This window comes from Loxodonta africana, chromosome 14 (assembly GCF_030014295.1).
Source record: "Loxodonta africana isolate mLoxAfr1 chromosome 14, mLoxAfr1.hap2, whole genome shotgun sequence".
Lineage (NCBI taxonomy): Eukaryota > Metazoa > Chordata > Mammalia > Proboscidea > Elephantidae > Loxodonta > Loxodonta africana.
In genome coordinates this window covers 88,121,416-88,143,909 of record NC_087355.1, presented here as the reverse complement: position 1 = coordinate 88,143,909, position 22,494 = coordinate 88,121,416, and the positions used below count along the sequence as shown (strand labels likewise).

The 22,494-nt window shown below is 46.9% G+C and overlaps 1 protein-coding gene and 1 long non-coding RNA gene across 7 annotated transcripts in view; one reads left to right on the top strand and one right to left on the bottom strand.

Annotated features, from left to right (window-relative positions):
• The window catches only part of TRAPPC9 (trafficking protein particle complex subunit 9), a 635,977-nt gene that overhangs the window by 215,906 nt on the left and 397,577 nt on the right, over window positions 1–22,494 (top strand). For all 5 annotated transcript variants that reach the window (XM_064268117.1, XM_064268114.1, XM_064268113.1 and 2 more), the window contains one exon: window positions 1,880–2,004. In XM_064268117.1, the coding sequence (XP_064124187.1) occupies window positions 1,880–2,004 (125 nt within the window). The remainder of the gene's footprint in view (window positions 1–1,879; window positions 2,005–22,494) is intronic.
• Window positions 10,904–21,551, bottom strand: LOC135227648 (uncharacterized). 2 transcript variants are annotated; one of them, XR_010317839.1, is made up of 4 exons: window positions 20,512–21,551; window positions 13,593–13,837; window positions 13,164–13,452; window positions 10,904–12,691 (listed from the first exon to the last, which is right to left on the bottom strand). It is a non-coding gene; the product is annotated as an uncharacterized LOC135227648 (long non-coding RNA). The 2 variants fall into 2 exon arrangements; XR_010317838.1 differs by lacking the exon at window positions 20,512–21,551 and adding an exon at window positions 17,233–19,079.

Sequence of the window (22,494 nt, the reverse complement as noted above, 5' to 3'; positions counted from 1 at the left end):
AACAGTTGTATCCCTAGACAAAATAGTTTAGTCTTACCTATTTATTGGAAAATGTTTATTTATTTTAAAGTCTCTATGAATCCGCACCCACCCCTTTCTTTTCCTTGTAATTTACCTGCTGAAGAACCTGATGAGTTTTCCACGGCCTGCTTTTTGTTGCTTGTACCCTCATGCTGCACCCAAACAGGTTCCTCTGTCCTCTGCATTTCCTGAAAATCAGCAGGGAGATCTGGAATCTTGCCGTGGCTCGTCTTTGATCTCTTTGACAAGCCTAAAGGTAGTCTTGTGTTCTTACATCAGGAGACGTGTCATGTCTGATTCTTTCTGTGATGTTTGTGGTGGTTTGTGTTCATTGCCCAGAACAGTGCTTCTCAAGCAGGATTAGTATTGCCTGGAGACATTTGGTTGTTACACCTGGAGGGAAAGAGTCCTTAGAGATTGCAAAATGGTATTATTCTGACGTCATCATTTCATGTTCATTTATTTGCTAGAGTACTTTTATGAAGAGATTTTCTATGCATCGTCCATCATTTGCTTACCCAGTGATACAGCTCATTAAAGACATGAAGTTTCAATAGTTGATTCTGTTCTTTTATTTACCATTTTTCAGGATAATGAATCAGTTCCCTCTCATCCTCCACAGGTGACTAATTATTGTTATTATTATTACTTTTCATATTACTCCGAACATGTAGATTTAAACTCTGTGAAGAGTTATAATCAGTTGCAGTTACTCTCATTTTTTCAAGTCAGATGGTCCCATCTTTGGCTAGTGAGAGCTTTTCAAGTTGGTTCCAGAGACTTAAATGAAAAAACAGCACGTATTATATATCTGTATGATACACATATTGGAACGGCTAAAATCCGAAACACCGATGACATCAAATGCCAGCAAGGATGTGGAGCCACCGGAAGGCTCATTCACTGCTGGTGGGAATGTAACGTGGTACAGCCGCTTCAGAAAATGGTTCGGCAGTTTCTTACAAAGCTAAAAATAGTCTTACAACTCCATCTAGCCATAATTCTCTTAGATATTTACCCAAATGAATAAAAAATGCATGTCTACACAAACATTTGCACACAAATGTTTATAGAAGCCTTGTTTTTATTTGCCATCTGCATATCTTCTTTGGTGAGGTATCTGTCCAGATCTTTTGTCCGCCTTTTAATTAGGTTGTTTTCTTACTGTTGAGTTTTTAAAAGTTCCCTATATCCTTTGGATACAAGTTCTTTATCAGATATGTGTTTTGCAAATATTTTCTCCTAGTCTGTGGCTTGACTTTTCATTTTTTTTAACAATGTCTTTCTCAGAGCAGGAGTTTTTAATTTTAATGAAGTCCAGGCTTATCTCGTCTTCCTTTTATGGATTGTGCTTTTGGGGTTGTATCTAAAAAGTCATTGCCAAACTCAAGGTCACCTAGATTGTCTTGTATGTTGTCTTCTGGAAGTCTTATAGTTTTGCATCTAACATTTAGGTCTGTGATCCTTTTTAAAAGATATTTTCTTTGTTTAAATTGTGGTAAGTATATAGGTAAGAAACCGTTTCCTGCTCCAGCAGTCTTCACATGTACAGTTCAGTGATGTTAATTATGTTCGTCATGTTGTCCAGCCATCACCCTTAACTGTTTCAGACTTTTCCCATCATCTTTAACAGGAGGTCATGATGTAAGGTGTGTCTGGATTCATTGTTTTACATGTGATGGCCACTTGTTCCAGCACCATTTGCTGAAAAGACTCTTCTTCAGTCTTTTTGTATAATAGTAAAGGCAGAAACTGAAACGTTTCTTTCAGTTACTATATTTGAAACAAAACAAAACCCTACATTTAAAAAAAATCAAGCTAACATCTTTCTTAACTTTTTTGTTCTTTTTTTTTTTAGATGGAATCAGCGTCAGTGGCTTTCCCCTGTCCAGCCCCTTCCGACAGGTTGTGAGGCCCCGAGTGGACAGCAGACCCGCCAATCCACCTGAGAGCAGCAAGACTGGTGACTTCAGCCACGTGAAGGTGAGAGGGCAGATTCCAGGCAAGGGAAATGTGCCCGGACACAAGTCCTTGCTTGTTTCTGCAAAACCTTTCCTGAGGCAGGGAAGGAAAGGAAATTCGTGTTTGATAACATTATCGTCTTTGTGGAAATCTGGCTTCTTAGTATTTTTCATTCTGTGGACTGTTTTGGAAAGCAGTTGCAGTGAAGCTTGAGGGCATTGTGACTTGGCGATGCAGGCGCTCGTTTCCTTGAAATATTGAGATTTTGTGGGTCGAATCAAGGAGGGCAATGATTAAGCAGAATACTGCCTGCCTTTTTCTTATTCATTTGAAAAATGTAGTTATTACGTAACTCTTCTCAGTTTGCATTTTCATCCTGCAAATTTTTCTTAAGCCTTTGGCAACTCCTTCCGCTTGTTGGTTTGTAAGCCCTGAGGAGAATGAAGTGAATACGCAGATAACATGCGTTTATCTGTGGAAAGCTGAAGTGCTTTGGGCCTTCTGGGTGAGGTGGTCAGAGACAGTTGGATCTAAGAAGCTCAAGGGCCAGGTCTGGACTAGAGCCATATGTTTCTGAGTCGTTAGCATATGGGAAAGTTCTGGTTGTTTGAGCCTGCCTGGTCATAGCGTGTCTAGTGAGAGGACTAAAGGGCCTGGGAGACAGGCCTGGGGTTGCAGGCAGCAGAGTCACCAAAAACAGCTTTTCAAGTAAGTGTGTGTTCAGGGCCAGCCTTCTAGAGTACTGTTTACGATCTCGATGCCAACATTTAAGAGAGGCGTTGACTGATTAAGGCCTTCAGAAGAACATGGCCAAGATGGTACTGAGTCAATGGTACAATGAATTTTTAGAGAATGGGGTGATCTGACTAAAGCAAAATGAGGGGTGGGGACCATGGGAGCCGTTTGAGAAGAGGTCATGCCAGGAGGGAATGAGTTATTTTGGGTGACAGAGGTCAAGTCAGAGGATTGGAGTTATAAGGAGCTTGGTTTTGGGGGAGCGGCTTTTCACATTTAGACCTGCAGGAAAGAAAGAGGTGGTGTGGTGTGGCTGGGACCCCCCACCATGGAAGGATTTAACGAGAAGCTGAGTGCTGTGTGTAGGGGCTCTTGTGTTAGTCAAGGACTGGGATGTGGGAGCACGGGCCCCAAGGAGCCTCGGAACACATGCAGGGGGCAGCCAAGCGTCTGGCGCTCTCGGGGTCAGCTTTGTGGCAGGGAGTGACAGAGAAGAGGCTGGGAGGTAACTTCGTTAGAGGGCCTCTGAGGCCACAACCTCGTGATAACCAGCACAGCTATGATCCTATTTCTCCTTTGTGTCCAGGCTCCTCAGCAGCACTGAGTTTGCCATCGCGGTCCCTCTCCTCCAGGGCGTGCCCGTCACCCCTCTGTCTGCTGTGGGTAGCCGCCGTGGCACCCTCTCTTTTGTCTCTATGGACACACAGTGCCTGGGAGAGCTGTCATAAGCCTCATTTTGTGGAGATGATGGCTTTCTGGAGGCAGTGATCACCTCTGAGTGAGGAATGTTGATAGCGGCAAAGTTTGTCTCCCACAGGGTCCCCTCTGCTGCTGGTCACTCAGCAGGTGTCTGGTTTGGGAACAGTGTACCAATTATCAGTAGGTGGTTTGACTGTTGATGGTGAGCCAACTGAGCCAAGGCTAATAGAGGGAACAAAAAATACCCTTCAGGAAAGCAGGAAAGTTTTCTAAAGAGAATTATGAAATTGTGTTGCTGGAAGGCGTGTAAGACCTCATTTCCTCATGGGGTTTGGGGCCACAAAGCCTGGATCCGGATCCTCGGCCCAACACTTACCCGTTAAGTCGCTTGGTCTCCCTCCTCTCCAGTCACTGTGTCTGGAGCATGGGAGGCACAGCACACAGGGCTATTGGCGTGAGGCTCCAGAGACGGAAAGATGGCATTGCTCGTGACAAACGAGCAGGGCTGGCTTAACCAGTACAAACGGTCTGCACCAGCTTGCACTGAGCAAGGTGCACTGAGGCCTAATTGTATTTACCTGCTACTCTGCGGTGAGCGATTTTGTGGGGGTTTCACCACATCTTTGCTGGGGTAGGGGACAAGTGAAACTGCGGTACACATTGGTGGGAAGGCATAGTAGGCCCCGTGTGTACCTTGGTTATTGGGTAATCCCGCCCCACAATGAGTTCACTGCCTGTGTGGTTGACCTTGGGGGAGCCTGGGAGCCAGGGAGTTTGTGATCTGCCCAAGGTCGCTAGTGGATCAGGAACCTGGCTCCCGGTCTCAGGGGAAGAGCCACACCACTGCTGGTTGTGATGGAGTGTTGTCGTTGGGTGCCGCCCGTGTGACGGCGTAGAGCTGCCCGTAGAGCTTTCTAGGCCAGGATCTTTATGGAAGCAGATCGCCTTTCTCCTAGGGAGCTGATGGGTGGGTTTGAACTTGCAACCTTTGGTTAGTAGCCAAGAGCTTGATCATTGCACCACCAGGGCTCCTTGTAAAAGTGAGGCCCAGCCAGTTCTCCAGCTGTGTGGTATGTTAGCCTTGCCAAATAGGGGCATCATATTCCATGTAGATTTAGTTCCTAATCTTAGATTATAACAACTGTTTATGGGTCTGATTGTTTACTCTCTTAAAACTTACTCTTCAGTTTTTTTTTCAAACACAGTTCTAGTCACTCTTTTTTAAAAACAGCTTTATCGAAGTATAATTTGTATACTCTAATATTCACTTGTTTTAAGTGTACAATGCAGGGATTTTTTAAAAAAATTTACAGATTTTTTTAAAAAAAAAAAACATCACCGCAATCCAATTTTAAAATGTGTCCATCGCCCCCAGAAGGATCTCCGTGCCCATTTGCAGTCACTCTGCCTGCCCCCAGCCCCAGATGACCACTAATCTACTTACTGTTGGTGTAGATTTACTTCTCTGGATGTTTCCTTTGAGTGGAATCATACAATACATATATGGTCTATTGCACCTGGCTTTTTTCATTTAGCACAATAATTCTGAGGTTCATCTGTGTTGCAACATCTGTCAGAAAGTCCTTCCTTTGATGGCGGAACATTGTTCATTGTATCAGCATGCCACGTTTTCTTTATCCCTCCAACAGTTGATGGACTTTTTTGTAGTTTTCAGCTATTATAAATAATACTGCTACGAACATTCATATATAAGGGTTTGTGTGGACATACGTTTCCATTTGTCTTGGGTAGATACCTTAAAACTCATTCATTTTAAGTGTACAATGCAATGATTTTCACTAAAGTTACAGAGTTGCGCAAACATCTGGAGTGGAATTGCTGGGTTGTACGAAGTATTTATGTTAAACTTTTATTTCAGAAACTGCCAAACTGTTTTCCAAAGTGGTGGCACCATTTGACATTCCTACCAGCAATGTACGGGAGTCCTGTGTGTATCCATGCCCTTAGCTACATTTGTTACTGCCCTTTAAATGACACACGGTCTAATGGGAGTGGCAGGCATCTCACTGGGGCTGTAAGTTGCATTTTCCCAATGAGTAACCATCTGGAGCACCTTTTCATGTACTTATTGGCGTATATATCTTCTTTGGTGAAACGTCTATTCAAATTTTCTGCCCGTTTTTTAAATTGGGTGATTTGTCTTATTACTGAGTTGAAAGAGTTCTTTATATGTTCTGAGTAGAAGCCCTTTATCAGATACATGATTTGCAAATATTTTCTCCCAGCCTGTGGCTTGCCTTTTTATGTTCTTAATGGTGTCTTTTGCAGTGAAAAATGTTTTCATTGCAATAAAGCCAGATATGTCCATTTTTCCTTTTTATCGCTTATGTTTTTGAGGTTGTGTGCAGGTAACCTTTGTTTGCTCTGAGAGCATGAAGACTTACTCCTGTTTCCCTTTCAGCATTTTTAAACTTTAGCTCTTATATTTAGGTCTATAATGCAATTTTTCTGTATGGCGTGAAGTAAGGGTCTAAATTCATTGTTTTGCCTGTGGGTATCCATTGTCCTGCACTTTTGTTCAGAGGTGATCCTTTCCCATTGAATTCCCTGTGTACCCTTGTTGAAAATCAATTGGCCATAAATGTAAGAATCTATCTGTGGACTCTGAACTCCGTTTCTCGGATGTCTACATCTGTCTTCATGCCTTGATTGCAGTAGATTTGCAATACGTTTTGAAATCAGGAAGTGAAAGCCCTCCAACTTGTTCTTTTTCAAGATAGTTTTGATTACTTCTGTGTTTTGCATATACCTATGAATTTTAGGTTCAGCTTGTCAATTTATACAAAAAGCCCTGCTGAGATATTGATAGGAATGGGTGAATCTGTAGATCAATTTCGGGAGAATTACTATCTTAGCAACATCGTCTTTGGGTCCATGAACATGGAATGTCTCTCCATTTATTTGGAGCTTCTTTAGTTTATTTCAGTAATATTTTGTAGGTTTCAATATGTAAGTCTTATATTTGTTTTGTTAAACTTATTCCTAAATTATTTATTGTTTTTGATGATATAGTGAATATAATTGTTTTCTTAATTTCACTTTTGGATTGTTGTTCCTAGTATATAAAAATATAATTAATTAACTGTCTTTTTTTTTTCTGTTTCCTACTTAATTTTTCTTCCGTCATCTTTATTATTTCCTTCCTTCTGCTTTGGATTCCTTTCCTTTTTCGTAAGGTAAAACTTAGGCTATGGATTTGAGATATTTTCTTATGCGTGTTCACAACTATAAAGCATTCTGTCTGAATACTGTTTTAGTTGCAGCCCATAGTTTTTTATTTTTGCATTTCTTTATTTCACTCAGTTCGAAGTGTTTTCTTATTTATCCTGTGATTTTTTTTCCTTGACACACAGGTTATTTAGAAGTATGTTGTTTAATTTGCAAACATTTGTGAATTTCCCATATTTCCTTCTGTTGTTGATTTCTTATTTAATTCCATTTTGGTTGGAGAACATATTTTGCATGATTTCAGCTCTTTTCTATTTACTGGGGCTTATTTGATGGCTAGCATATGGCATATCCTGGAGGATGTTACATGAGTACTTGAAAAGAATGTATATTCTGCTCTTGTTGGGTAGAGTGTTCTGTAGGCGTCAAGTCGGCTGATAGTGTTGTTCAAGTCTTCTGTGTCTTTCTGTTTAGTTGCTCTATCTATAATTAAGAATGGGGTATTGAAATTTTCAACTGCTGTTGTTAAATTGTCTATTTTTCATTTTATTCTGGTTTTTGGGCTATGGGTTGGGTATGTATATGTTTATCTTTGTTTATAATTATTATATCTTCCCGTTGAATTGACACTTTTATCACTATAAAATATCCCTCTTCATCTCTAGTAACACTTTTGTCTTAAGCCTATTTTGTCTGATATAATATAGTCACTCTACTTCTCTTATGTTTCTGCTTTAATGATATCTTTTCCCATCGTTTTACTTGCAACCTATTTATAATATCTTTGAATCTAAAGGGTATCTCCTGTAAATAGCACAGAGCTGGATCTTGTTTTTTTTTTGCCCAGGCTGACAGTCTGTGCCTTTTGTTTGGAGCACGTAATCCACTCACACTTAAATTTTTGTTAATATGGTTGGATTTATATCTGCCATTTTGTTGTTTATTTTCTGCATGTCTCATGGCATTTTGTTTTTCTGTTCTTCTTTCACAGCCTTCTCTTGTACTAAGTGTATATTTTCTGGTGTACCATTCTAGTTCCTTTGTTGATTTTTTAACTATTTTTTGAGGTGTATTTTCAGTAGTTGTTCTAGTTATTACAACATTCATCCTCATTTATCAGAATTTACCTCAAATTAATACTAACTTAATTTCAATAAAATACAGAAATTTGCCCCAGCGTTGCTGTATTCCCTCCCACATTCTTTGTGTCATTGTTGTCATATATGTTGTGTCTATATATGTGTTGTGAACTCAACAATCCATGGTTATAATTGTTGCTGGCTTATATCGCGGCCCCTTCTCAGAGGACATCTGAAAGGTAGCCCCACAGTTGAATCAGTGTGTCTCACCCGCAGAGCTTAGCGTCATGACTGACACAGATTGTTGTTGTGTGCCATCGAGTTAATTCTGACTCACAGTGACCCTGTAGGACAGAGTAGAACTGCCCCATAGGGTTTCCTGGCTGTAATCTTTACAGGAGCAGATCACCAGGTCTTTTCTCTTGCAGACTAGAGCACAATAGCTGTTGCCTAACTTAATTAATTAAGCAGAGACAAGAGGTAGATTGAGGATGCATCGGAAAGAGGCCTGAACCCAGACTTGGTGAAGATCTCAGCTGTGCCATAGTCAGAGCTCAGTCCAAGATGAAAGCATTCTCCAACAAGCCAGACATGTGCTCAAGGCCAGGAGCCACAGGGGCACAAAAGTATAAGGTAGAACCACCACCTCTGGTCCATTGCACCAATGCGAAATGGATGGGGGGATGCAGAGCTAGGCAGTCAAAATGGAGACACAGTCCCCAGCCTAGAGGAGGTTATACCTGAGAAGAAGGTGAGAAGAGCACATGCAGGGGTGGGAACAGAGCCCCAAGCCGCATGGCTGAGTAATGAACTGGGTGGTGCAGGCAATGGACAGCCTTTGATAGGGTTGGAGTGTCACAGAGAAAAAGAATGATACCCTAGGCAGATTCCCTTTCCATGGAAAATTCCATACCCACGTGGAGCCCTAGTGGTGCAGTGGTTAAGAGCTTGGCTGCTAACCAAAAGGTTGGCAGTTCAAATCCACCTGCTGCTCCTTGGAAACTATGCAGGGCAGTTCTACTCTGTCCTATAGGGTCTTTATGAGTCAGAATTGATGGCAACGGGTTTGGTGTTTTTTGGCTTAATATATGAATTTACATCGTAATACAAACTAATCCAGGACCCTATAGTTGCGTCAAAACAGTCTACAAACAAGTGTAATTACCTTAGTCCCTAAAATTTCACACCTGTGCCTGTACCAGCTAATCCTCTTAACAAAGGGAAAGAAACAATGAAAGGAATCGCGCTATTAGGCGAGCTATTGTGTTCAAAGCAGCGGAGAAAGCCTGCAAGTTCAAGTGCTCAGACAAAAGCGTGTGGATAATCTGCACACAGTCACACCTGCTCGCACACCAAAAAGACAGCCAAGCCGCAGAAGTCACTCGGCTGCCGTAAACAGGCCTCTCCATCCGTCTATCAACATCTAGCAAGTCAACACCTGGGATATTAATGGGCTCAAATGAACACCTTTCCAAATAAGCATTTTTCATGACCTCCTCAGCTCTGAAAGGATCACCAAAGAGTAAATGGATCAGAGGGATGGGACTTCTAGGATGGCTTAGTGAGAAGCTTGGTTAAACCTCTGCCCAAAAAGCAAAGAAAAACTGGACAGAGTTGTCAAGAACAACCATTTAAAGACTCTGGAAATTGACCAAAGGCATACAAAAATTTGAGAAGCATTTATGCATGAAAATCTACTCAGTCTCAGTAAGAACAGGGGACAGCTGTGGGTTTTAGCCTGGGCCTGTTCCCATTGCTCCTCCTTCCCACCTTCAGCTCCTTGCTGCACAAGGTCTCCTGGACAGGCAAGGCAGGCCTGAGGGCTGGCACCTCGCTGTCCTGCCAGGGCGAGCTGCCGTTATTTAGAGAAGAGGATGGAAACTTCACGCCCAGAAGCATTGTCAAAAGTAATAGCGATCTCAGGAGCAAATAGCCAGGGCAGCTGTCCTGGTAGCTAGCCTGGTGACACCCAGCTGAGCAAGGCAAGGAGCAAAATGGCAGACGAGAAAGAAATGCAACAGGGAGCTCTAGTGAATGAAACAGCAGATGCCGGGGATAAGACCCCATCTGTCCCTGAGGGTTGGGAGGCTGCGTACACACAAGGCAGGCCACACTCAGGAGAGGCCAGAGAAAGCCCTTGTGAGCTCCTGGTTTCTAGACTGAACACTGGGCCTCGCAAATTCGGACAGTAAAACCAGGGTAGACTTGTAAATGCATCCAACTTTGAAAGCCTTCCCTAAGGCACAGAAAGATCCATTGGCAAAGGGTGGGTGCCTTGCTGGCTCAAGCTGTCTGCCTAATCACACACTGGCTGACTGAGAAGCTCAGCTTACCCGGGTAACTCTAGAATGCAATCTTTGGGGGAATCAAACTGCACAAAATTAGTCCAGGAAAGTTACCAGACAAAGGAATGAACAAAAAGATAAAAACAGCAGAACCGATCCAGTCACTCAGCAGTCATTCCCTAAGCCCCTATTACATGTCGAGGAACCCTGGTGGCCCAGTGGTTAAGTGCTTGGCTGCTAATGGGAAGGCTGGTGGTTCGAACCCACCAACCGCTCTACAGGAGAAAAATGTGGCACCCTGCTTCCCTAAAGAGTACAGCCTAGGAAACTCTATGGGACAGTTCAGTCAGTAGCGTGCCAGATACTAGGGACTCAGAGGATGGATTAGACAACTCTCGATGTGAAGGAACCCATGTCTGGTGGGCAAGACAGAAGTAAACAAAGCATTAGGATATAGGTAATGCCAGTTGCCATGGCTGAACAGAGGCAAGTGTCTTCTGTGCCTAGAGAAGTTAAGAAGTGACACTTGAATGCAATCTTGAAAGAAGAATCAGCTGGGGTTGGCCACCATGCTATGGTGGAGAGGGTGTCCCAGGGTATGGGGATGGCAGGTTCAAAGGCACTGAGATGCGTCAATACACAGCTTGTCTGCTGAGTATCTGTCGCCCAGACCACAGGAGCGGGTGCAGGACTGCAGGAGGCAGTAAGGGAGGTTGTGATCAGGCTGTGAAGGTTTCCAACACACTATCTTCATCTGGTCCTTCCTTCATTTGCTAGTCACTCTAGATCTTTTTGAGGATCTAGTATATTCCAGGCCTGGTAGCAGACAGTAAGAGGTTTATTCCTTCCCCCACAGAATAACAGGAGAAACTGTTATAGTTTAGGGAGAAGGCTTCAAAATCTAGGAACTATTGTTCGTACTTGGTTGGGTCATGGTGGTTGTGGTATTAATTTTGACTCTTTCAGTTGGATGTTGCAAGGCTGAAAGTGTTTCTCTATTTGAAAGATTATAAATGTTTATAGATGTACACGAATGTTTGTAAATGTATTTAGTGTAATTATTTAAATAAGTCGTTATGGCTGAGTTGGCTCTGACTCATGGCGACCTTGTGTATAACAGAAAGAAACGTTGCCTGGCCCTGTGCCATCTCATGATTGTCAGCATGTTTGAGCCCATTGTGGCTGTTGTGTGAATCCATCTCACGGGGGTCCTCCCTCATATTTGTTAGCCTTCTGTTTTACCAGCCCTAATGGCCTTTCTTAGCAATTGGTTTTTCCTGATGACATGTCCAGTGGATCAAAGTTGAGTCCTATGGATCAAAGAATATTTAAATACATAGTTAACATTTATTGAGTACCTGCTGTTTCTAAGACAATGGTATATAAATTGTCATTTTAAATTCTCATGACATCCTTTTGAGTAGTGGTATTGTCTGCACGTACAAAAGCCGAGGCTCAGGGAGCTGGCTGGATCTGAGCCGCCTGTTTGAGGCTTGGGCTCGCACTGTGACGCCTTTCAGTACACCATCCTCCTGTCTCACTTGTGGCAGCGTCCCAACGCTTCTTTATTCTACATTCAAGGCCCGTATGATTTGGACTCACTGAACGTTCCATGTCTCTCATGTCTCAGTTTTCCCATTTCCATGCTCCTCTTTACGTGTTACCCTTTGCCGTCAAGTCAGTTCTGACTCACAGCCACCCTGCAGGACAGATTAGAGCTGCCCCACAGGGTTTGCAAGGCTGTAATCTTCACGGAAGCAGACTGCCATATCTTTGTCCATGGAGCAGCTGGTGGGTTTGAACCGCTGACCTTTCATTTAGCAGCCGAGTGCTTAACCACTGAGCTACCAGGGCTCCTCCTGTCTCCTTTAGTCACCATGAAATACCCACCGCTTTCCTCGAGCAGCCTGGGTACCCTCCTCCAACAGGTTCTTATCAAGGAAAACGCAACGTGAGAGAACTAATGTCGGTGGGGTGTGGTTTACAGGCCAGACCTGTGCTAGGTGCTTCACACACTCAGTTTACTCAGTTCTTGCAGACACCCTGTGAGGTCAGCGTGGAGATGGAAGCTTAGGAGAGTCGGGTGCTTTGCCCAAGTTCCCAGGGTAAGCAGGTGGTAGAATAAGGACACGGACCCTGTTCTCTCTACTGGTCCTCAGGTCAGGATCGCGCCCTGGCAGTTGGGTGGGATCCGACGTGTGGAGCTGCCTGGGGAGCAGGCAGGGAGGGTGCACCCAAGCGTTGATGGGTGAGAGTGAGCAGTTTGGTTTGTCTGAAGTCTGTTGGTGGTAATTTCAAACCTGTGAAATTATGCCGCTTTTTCTGGCTGTCAGGATGTGTCTCCCGTGACACAGTTGAACTTCTCGGAGGAGCAGAGGAGAGGTGTGTGTGCGAAGCGGCTGGCGGCGCTGTTCTGTGGCGCATTGACCTCTGGGGGCCTCTTGGCATTTTGAGCTTGTTATATGGTCCTTCTCCCTGAAGCAGGAGTGATGTTACTTAGTTGGAAATGTGCTAAACCTATAAAATTATCACTGAGGAATGGTGTAGTCATGGAAACAAGTTACCCGGTGAAAGCAGCTTCCAGGGAGCACCGCAAGAAGTGGGGAAAGGTAATGTGTTTCTTCAGGTCTCCGAGGAAGTTTTCTTCCCCCGTTCAGTTAGCCTCAATCCTGTCTCTCCGTGTTCTTGACGGTTTTCTCTGCGTGCCTTGTGAAGAATCCACTAGGATTGAAAATAGGGACTGTGTAAAGTGGGTGGAAATTAAAAATAATGTGTCTATAAGTCAAGCTCTGCAGTATGGCCTCTCTGACCCTCAGTTTCCCCATCTGTAAAATGGAATAATACTGCAGGCTTCCCAGGGCTGTCAGGAGGGTTGAAAATGTAAGAGCAGGGGAAATAAAGCTGAATGAGATCAGGACATACTAATGAATCAGGCCTTCCTCCTCCTATACTGAGAAGAAGGAGATCTGGGTAAGTGACTCGCGTCAGGTCTGCCCTGGAGTAAACAGGTTGCAGGGACGCCGGTCTGGAGCCAGGTGTGTGCCTAGGTCAGCTGCGGTCCTTCAGCAAGTCGTTTAGCCCTGCTCTACCCTGATTCCCCCACCATCCAGTGGGGCTGAGGTCTACCTTACAGGTTAGATACCGTGTGCATAAAATGTAGTGGGGCAGGGTGGTTCAGTGGTGGAGTTCTCACCTTCCATTTAGGAGACCTGGGTTCGATTTCCGGCCAGTGCACCTAAGCACAGCCACCACCCATCTGTCCGCAACAAGACTTGCGTGTTGCTGTGATGCTGAGCAGGTTTCAGCGGTGCTTCCAGACTAAGACAAACTAGGAAGAAAGGTCTGCCGATCTAGCTCCAGAAATGACCCTGTGGATCACAACAGTGCAGTCTGCAACCAATCATGGAGATGGTGCTGGACCGGGCAGCGTTTGTGCTGTTGTGCGTGGGGTTGCCATGAGCTGGGGGCCGACTCGACAGCAGCTAACAACAACAATAACACGTAATATAACACATGAAACGCAACGTGACCTGGCCACGCAGTGGCTCACTGAGACCCTCTGGAGGGGGCAAACCTCGTGGGCTGGGGCTGCAGAAACACCTGGGGAGAGGGAGCTTCTCACCTGCATTGCCGGCACTGAGGGCGCCAGCAGAGGCTGCCCATGGCTTTTCCTGTTGGAGCATCAAACGCACGTGCAGCCTCAGAGCCGAACCACCCTGGAACCCGGAGCCCTGAGGCCTGTGCTTGCAGCTGAGTGAGAGGCTGGAGCCAGTGCTGAACCCCAGGAGCCAGCTCCCAGTGCGCAGCCACTGCAGCCGTGTGTCGTCACGTGTGCTCTGGCTGCCAAGCACATTCCATCCGCTTTATCTACGATACCAAAAACAAACCAAATCTGTTGTCATCAGTTGGTTTTGACTCATAACAACCCTATAGGACAAAGTAGAACTGCCCCATAGGGGTTCCAAGGCTGTGATCTTTATGGAAGCAGGCTGCCACATCTTTCTCCTGAGCAGCAGCTGGTGGGTTCGAACTGCCACCTTTTCGGTTAGCAGCGAAGCACTTTAACCACTGTGCCACCAGGGCTCCCATCTTCAATATTGCCCTGTAAACACTGCACATCTGCTCATAGCTTGCTGAAAAGCAGTGTCGAAATCCTAACAAAGCCAAAGTTTGCCAGAGGCAGGGACCATTCAGCTTTGGAACACTGGTTGCCCCAAGACTGCCCTCGTCACCCGTCTTGTCTTTTAGGCATTAGTCACATCATGACAATGGCAGCTTCACCCCTGGGCACCCCCGTGCCAGACAGGTGTTGTGCTGGGTGCTCTCAGGTGAACTGGGTCTGAACGGAGAAGATGGGTGCCTGGGCACCCCTGCACCAGACAGGCATTATGCTGGGTGCCCTCAGGTGAACTGAGTCTGAACGGAGAAGATGGGTGCCCAGGCACCCCCACATCCCACGCCTCCTTCCACTGCAGCATCCACCCCGGGTCCCAGGAACTCATCTGCAAATTGGGGCTCAGAATTCTCTCTCTCACAAGGTTGTCAGTGCAGATCCACGGAGGTGAGTTTTAGGCAGGAGTTTTGTCCAAAAACAAGAAGCAGGTGGGGAGGAGGAACCCATGCAGAGGTGGCCGGAATGGGCGACTGGAGGGTGAGCTAAGGCGTCTCAGGGACACGTTTCGGCCGGTCCGTCAGGAGGGCCAGTCTGTGACGCCAGCCTAACCTCAGCTTACCCAGGCGGCATCACGAGTCCAAGACCCTCAGAGCCCAGCTGACCTGGGCCCCGCCTGCCTCTGGCCACACCTGTCTGTCCCACAGACAGGCCACCACACACCCCATCTGCTTTCTGTCATGTGACGGCCTCCCGCTGCCTCCTGCCCCCTCAGCTTTGTGTGGCATGGTCTTCTCTCCTCTTCTCCCCATGAGCCTCTGCTGGGAGACATTTTCTTCTGCTGCCCTGGGCCAGCCAGCCATTCCCTGAATCCTGCTTCTCGAGTTTACTTCTCCACAGCAGGTCACTGCTCCGTGGAGGTGCATCGCTTCTCCACATGAAGTGTTTGTTTTCCCAGGAGGTAGACTCCATTAAGCATGCAGGGCGTGGGCACCCTGGCCTCCAGGCCTAGGGCAGTCCCCGGCACACAGTAAGCTCTGCACTAGCAGTTGTTGAATGCAGAATGAATGGACACATGTTTTGGCCATTTTGGGCTAGACACTTGCTGGACAAGATGGTTAGCAGTTCAGTTGGGGCAGACGGGTGTCGCTCAGGCAGGGGTGGGTTAGCCAGTGAGCACTGCACGCACTGGGTCACAGTGGGCAAGGTACACGTGGGCTTAATTGTGTTTACTTCCTAATCCGTCGTGCACCATTTCACGTGAAGAACAGGTGAAACTGTGCACTACGGATTAGGAAGTAAGCACAAGTAGGCCTGTGAGTACCTTGCTTATTGAGTAATCCATCCCTTCGTCCTGGCCACTGAGCATCGGTGGAAGGCCTGCTTGGAACAGGAGCTCAGAACAGAGCCGAGGCCTGTCACCGGCAGCGTGGGGAACTGTCCACCCGCAAGTCCAGGTGTCATCTGCCTGGGTGCTGACCCCATCCTATCCCCAGTCCCCAGCCTGAAGTCCTGGACCTGAGTCCTGGGTGCACCTGTTCAGCTCTGGTGTGCTGCTGCTCCCAGTTCTGGCTAGCTCTTGTCTGTTGCTTCTCTGTGTGTTTTTCCCTTTATTCAGAAGAATTGCTGAAATCATGCCTGTGGTCATTGAGAATGTGTGCCCTTTTGTCCTTGGCCATTACTTGTGAGATCCTGTGCAACGTGCCAAGAGGCGATGGGTAAGAGCCAATTCTTCTGTGATTGAAAATCACTTGTTGGCAGGGATGGCAGGTCCTGGTTGCTAAGCATTTGTTTTTCCAAGGTGTTCTCACTGATTTTGAAGAACACATTTTCTCTTTGTGGGGAAGTGGAAATAACATGGATTTGTAGTCAGCAAATAGATGAAAATCTCCTCACCGTGTCAGGTGCTCAGATTCCATCCTGTGCTGTGTAAATACACTGCGTTACTTCATCTTTACCATAAAGACTTGTGAGGTGGTCACAGAGTTCTCTGTGCTCTAAGATTTTAATCATTGTGGTTATAAATGCACCGACTGGAAGAATCTGCTCAGAAAATATATGAGCAAGTGTTTTCAAATATTAAAAAAACTATAGTCTGCAACAAATGGCGTATTTTCTTAATCAGACCGTGTTACAAATGAACGGTGGCCCCTGTGAGCCTTCCCTGCAGCAGGCCTAGCGTTCACGTCGGCTGTGAGGAAGAATGTGTCGCGCCGTTTATTCACCGGACGTTACAGAGCACTGGTGTGTGTGGGGCCCTGTGGCTACGGAGTTATGTCTGATGCACTTCTTGCCTGTGAAAAGCTTGCAGTAGAGCTCGGGGGAAATACACAAGCAGCGAAGCCCCACACTGGCCTCGTCCCAGAGGGCCAGCCGGCACTACCCAGTACCTACAAAACCAAAACAAACCAGTTGCCATCAAGTCAACTCCCACTCGTGGTGGATGCATGTATGTCAGAGTAGAACTGCACGCCATAGGGTTTTCAGTGGCTGATCTTTTGGCAGTAGATTACCAGGCCTTTCTTCCAAGGCACCTCTGAATGGGTTCAAATCTCCAGCCTTTTAGTTAGCAGCTGAATGTACTATTTGTAGCACCCAGGGACTACTGAGTTCCTCAGGGGCAGGAATACCTTAATTATGTGTTTATTCCCAGAAATCTGTCTGCTGGGCAGGACGGGGCTGGGAGCAGAGGGGAGGGGACAGGACAGGAAGGATGTTGTAAAGAGAGTGGTGGGATGGGCAGAGTGGGCAACAATGTCCCCAAGGGAAGAATCAGGACAGGGAAGGCCTTGGAGCCATGAATGGGTACTCACAGGGCAGAGAAGGCAACAGGGAAAGTCCAGACCTAGAGCCAGCTATGGGGACACAGCCCCGACCACAGCAGACCTAGAGCCAGCTATGGGGACACAGCCCGACCACAGCAGACCTAGAGCCAGCTATGGGGACACAGCCCCGACCACAGCAGACCTAGAGCCAGCTATGGGGACACAGCCCCGACCACAGCAGACCTAGAGCCAGCTATGGGGACACAGCCCTGACCACAGCAGACCTAGAGCCAGTGATGGGGACACAGCCCGACAGTAGCAGCAGGGCCACCCAGGGCATCCTCCCCAGCACTTGGTGGTGCTCCGTCAGGTTGGCACCCACTCACCTTCACTGTGTGGTCCTCACTGCACACCTCTGGTTTACAGATGAGAACGTGGTGGTGTGGACAGGTTAGGGAATCTGCTCAGACACCCAGATAGCTAAGTGGTAGGGGCAGGACTGGCACCACCCAGAGGTGCGAGCCTGTGGTCCTGGCCCGTCCGCACAGTGCCGTGCTTAAGGTGGCCAGCAGGTTAGCAGGCCAGGTCAGAGGGAGGGGCTGGCCCAAACAGGAAGAGCCAGGGAGGCTTGGAGTCCACACTAGGAGACGCAGCTAGACAGCTCGACAAGTAGTATTTACAGTTCCTGCTCTCGTGACTACAGCTTCTCATTATTCATGCTGAACTCCTGAACAGCTCGGAAAGATTAAATAGCAAGCACAAGGTCGGGCAGCTACTGAGTGGAAGTTAAAATTCCAACCATATCAGTCTGAACCCAAAGCTTGTTCTCCTTCCGCTGTATCGAGCTGCCGTGTCCCTGTAATTTCTAAGTTCGCAAACTTATTACGGGTTACAATACATTCTTTATTGGCGAGAGCCATATTTATAGAGCGGCGAGCATAAGCCGTTAGCCCGTCTGACCCTCGGTTTCCCATCTGTACAATGCAGATAATGAGACTTCCTCCTGGGCTATTGTAAGCAATAAAGTGTCCACTATTAGCCCTGGCAGATAAGAAATGCTTACAAAATGCCACATCCATTCAGTTCCAAATTATTTCTAATCTGTCCCAGTAACAGTTACAGAGACAGAGAATTTCTTTCTACAAAGTTTAAGCATGAAAGCTTCAAAGGAATCCTCTAATCCGCTCAGCAATTTAGAAACTTAATAAGAAATAGCGGTTTAGCAGTGAGAGATGTGGAGGGTGCCTGCCGTGTGCAGAATCGCGAACAGTTGTTGAGGGAGAGGCCCGAGGAATGTCCGTGCTGTCCTAGGACACGTTAGCATTCATTCAGCACGTCTGTGAGCAACTATCACACTCACAGTTCTGGATGCTGGGGATACAAGAGTGAAAAAGACAGAGTCCAGAGCTCACATCTGGCAGAAGAGACAGACGGTAACTAGCAAGCAGATACAGAGCGTGCCAGGCTCTGGGAAGTGCTATGCGGAAAAGGAGAGGGAGAGAGGGGTGGCAGGGACTGCTGGCTCTGTTAGGTAGAGCCATCAGCAAGGGCCTGTGTGCAGAGGTGCCACGTCAGAGGAGGGACTTTTCTGTGTGACTGCTTTCCAGTCTGCACCAGTCAGGAGTCACTGTACTGAAGTACGTGGTTAGATCAGCTGTTAACCCAGAGGCTGGCAGTTCAATCCACCAGCCCCTCCTTGAAAACCCTGTGGGGCAGTTCTCCCCTGACTTATAGGACCCTGGTGGTGGAAACCCTGGTGGTGTAGTGGTTAAGAGCTATGGCTGCTAAGCAAAAGGTTGGCAGTTTGAATCCACCAGGCGCTCCTTGGAAACCCTATGGGGTAGTTCTACTCAGTCCCATAGGGTTGCTATGAATTGGAATCGACCTGACAGCAACGGAGTTGGTTTTTTTGTTGGTGGCACTGGGTTTTTTTTTTTTATTTTTATAGTGGTTAAGAGCTACAGCTGCTAACCAAAAGGTCGGCAGTTCAAATCCACCAGGCGCTCCTTGGAAACTCTATGGGGCAGTTCTACTCTGTCCTGTAGGGTTGTTACGAGTCGGAATTGACTCAGTGGCAATGAATATGGGTTTATGAGTCTGAATTGACTCGATGGCAATGGGTTTGGTTCTGGCAATGGGTTTGGTTTTGGTTTGATCCTGAAGGAAGGAGTCCCCCCCCGGTGGTACTGACAGTTAAGTGTGCAACTGCTAACTGAAAGATTGGCGGTTCGAGCCCACCCAGAGGTACCTTGGAAGAAGAGGCCTGGCGATCTGATTCTGAAAGATCACAGCCGTTGAAAACCCTGTGGAGCACAGGTCTGTCCCACACACGCGGGTTGCCGTAAGTGGGAAGCAACGGCAACTGGTTTTTACAGGTACTGAAGTGAGGGCGTTAGTTGGAATATCAACATCAACTGCCAACGTATTTAATTAGTATTTATATGTGAAATTTTTTTTTTCAGTGGACTCCGAGTTAGTCAAGCTAAGGGTGTTACCTTGTTAATCTTTTCATCCCCAGCGCCTGCCACAGGCTTTCAGGAAATGTTGAGTGAGGAAGAAAAGGAAATGAAAGAACAGCTGTGCCCCACAGTTTTTTTTGCCCTTAACCATTCACGACACTTGATCATAGCAGCACTGTCAGGCCGACATGAGTGGGCGTCGCTATCACCTGGAGGCTTGTGGGTGGGGCCTGGGAATCTGCATTTCTAACAAGCTCCAAGGCGATACTGATGCTGGCAGGGTGGGGCCACACTGGAGGACCACTGCCTTCAGATGTGAGATATTTTAATGTTTTTTCAGAATATTTTGTATTTTTTATTGTCCGCATGGCTAGGCTGTAAGCATTGTTAAGAACAGTTCTGGACGCTTCTGCTGTGCCTGGTGGAGGTTAGCCAGTGCAAGCTCTCTCGAAATAGCTCCAGGTTGAGCTACGCCAGTGACTGATTTATAGTCCCTGAGCTCCTGGGAAGGAGTTTTCAGAAACGTTTGTGATAAAATCTTAATATAAGCGTACAGCTAAAATTAGATCTGGGCATGAGACTGTTATTTTGGGGAAAGCCTAGAAGCACCTGTCTGGAAACTGTAATCTGCTCGCCCTTGCTCCAGGCCAGGTCATTGCTAAAGGTGGAGGTTAGGGGGTGCAGTATCAGCACCCCCAGAAGTGCTGGCATCTCTGCGTGCCTGACCCCATCAGGGAAAAGGGCCTGGTGGGCCACCTGCAGCCTCTGCGTGGGCCTCGAGGCCGCTGTCAGCACTGGGCAGGACTTGTGAACTGTTATCTTGAAAACAACTTCTGCCGCTACGATTAGAGGTCTCAGAGTGAAGAAGGGACAGAAACAGCAGGAGAAAGTGTGCGCTTTATAGCAGTCTTGACAAACAGGAAAACTGATCTGGGTCAGCAACTGAGAATGATGGACGGAAAGCAAATATGTTTGTCTTGGGCAGGAAATGGAAATTTCTAGCAACAAGAAGATGGGGTATGAGCATCGTTCCACAAAATGTGCTATCATACACATCTTGGTGATACCATTAGTCTCTACAAAACCCAAAGCAGTTTACGAAAATAGAGATCCAGCAATCAAAAGTACCCCTCTCCTGCCCCCTCCACCCTGGGTCAGGTCTCCAATATTGGAACAGGTAACACAGGAGAGAAAAAGAACACTTACTTGGCATCAGACAGACCTGGCATGAACCCCAGCTTTTCACCAGCTTTGACACAGTGGACAGGTCTCTGCACTTCATCTGTCAAATGGAGCTAATCGTTAGAATATTAAAAACAAAACAAAACAACTAAAAACCAAACCAGCCACCGTCCAGTCAGCCCCGACCCACGGCAACCGCATGTGTCGCAGAGTAGAACTGTACTCCATACAGCTTGCAGTGGCCGACTTTCCAAAAGGAGAACGCCAGGCTGTGTTTCTGAGGCGCCTCTGAGTGGAATCAAACTGCCACCCTGTTGGTGAGCAGCCCAGTGTGTACCTGTTTTTACCACCCAGGGAATGCTGGTACACTTAGGGGTGTTCCTACAGCGAAGCAGGGGGCACAGGACCCAACTTAAGGAGGGCACAGGCTTCCGGAAGCGAGAGGCCGCCAGCGTCTTCATTCCCTGGCTGGCTGTGAGCTTCCTCCGTTCAGTCTGGCCATCCCGTGGATGGAGTCATTGACCTTTACTTGTCTGCCATCGCCCCAGACTCCAGTGCCACGAGCACAGGAGCTGGCCTGGTCCTTCTAGATCCTTCCTCCCCCACACTCAGCAGGGTACCTCATGCGTGCTGGAGGCCCAGTATGTGATTATTAGGACCGACAGTCCCTGAAGGCTTGTGAAGGAGGTGGGGAAAGGAGAAGCAGTCTTCTCGCCAGCAAGATGGTGAAAAGGTATTCCCACCCAGGAGGAAGGAGTGTCTTCCACGGACTTGGAGCAAGTCCACTAAAGCCTGGCAGTAAAAGATGAGTGACGAAGAATCCTGAATGCCACAGTAGAGACCCCGACCCTAAGCTGTGGGCAGTGGGAACCCCCACAAGACTACAGGAGACTTGATTCACTATAACCTACCCCTAGCTGGAAGTTACCGGCTTTGTAAACTGCAATGTGAATGTCCTGGGTTTTCTTCCTTTAGATGTTCCTACACGTACTTACTTCTTTATCTTTCTTTTTAAAAAAAAATCTGCCACCTCCGTAGATGATTTGTGAAGCCCTTGAACAAGCTCTTTCTATCCATTATTTTTGCTCACTGTCTCAAATGTAACAATTGTAAGGATGGGCAGTGTTTCGTTCTGCTGTACATAGGGTCGCTACGAGTCAGTACCAACTCTATGGCACCTGTTGTGGATTGAACTGTGTCCCCTAAAGTGTGTGTCAGTGTGGCTAGACCATGGCTCCCAGTATTGTGTGATTATCCACCGTTTTGTCATCTGATGGGATTTTCCTATGTGTTGTAAATCCTACTTCTATGATGTTAATGAGGCAGGATTAGAGGCAGTTATGTTAATGAGGCAGGACACAATCTATAAGATTAGGTTGTATCTTGAGTCAGTCTCTTTTGAGATATAAAAGAGAGAATAGAGCAGAAAGGAGAGGGACCTCATACTACCAAGAAACAAGAGCTGGGTGTGAGCACGTCCTTTGGACCCGAGGTCCCCGCACTTAGAAGCTCCTAGATCAGGGGAAGATTGATGACAAGGACCTTCGCCCAGAGCCGCCAGAGAGAGAAAGCCTTCCCTGGGAGCTGGCATCCTGAATTCGGACTTCTAGCCTCCTAGACTGTGGGAGAATAAATTTCTCTTTGTTAAAGCCATCCGCTTGTGGGGTTTCTGTCACAACAGCGCCAGATGGCTGAGACAGCGCCTAACGTCAGCGACGATCCCCGCCCCCTAACCCTAGCCCTCTGGCGTCGGGCTTAACTCCTCAGCAGTTTGGTGAATTCACGTTCTCTGAGATTTTCTGTGAACTTTTCCTTTTGCTAATGGAATCCAGCGATCTCTTGTTCACTGCCCTCGTTCAGCTTCCATCTTTTCACCAAATTTGACACTACTGTTATTTTGTCTAAGAAGCCCTGGTGGCGCAGTGATTAAACACTCAGTGCCAACCGAAAGGTCGGCAGCTGGAATCCAGCAGCCACTCCACGGGAGAAAGATGTTGCAGTCTGCTT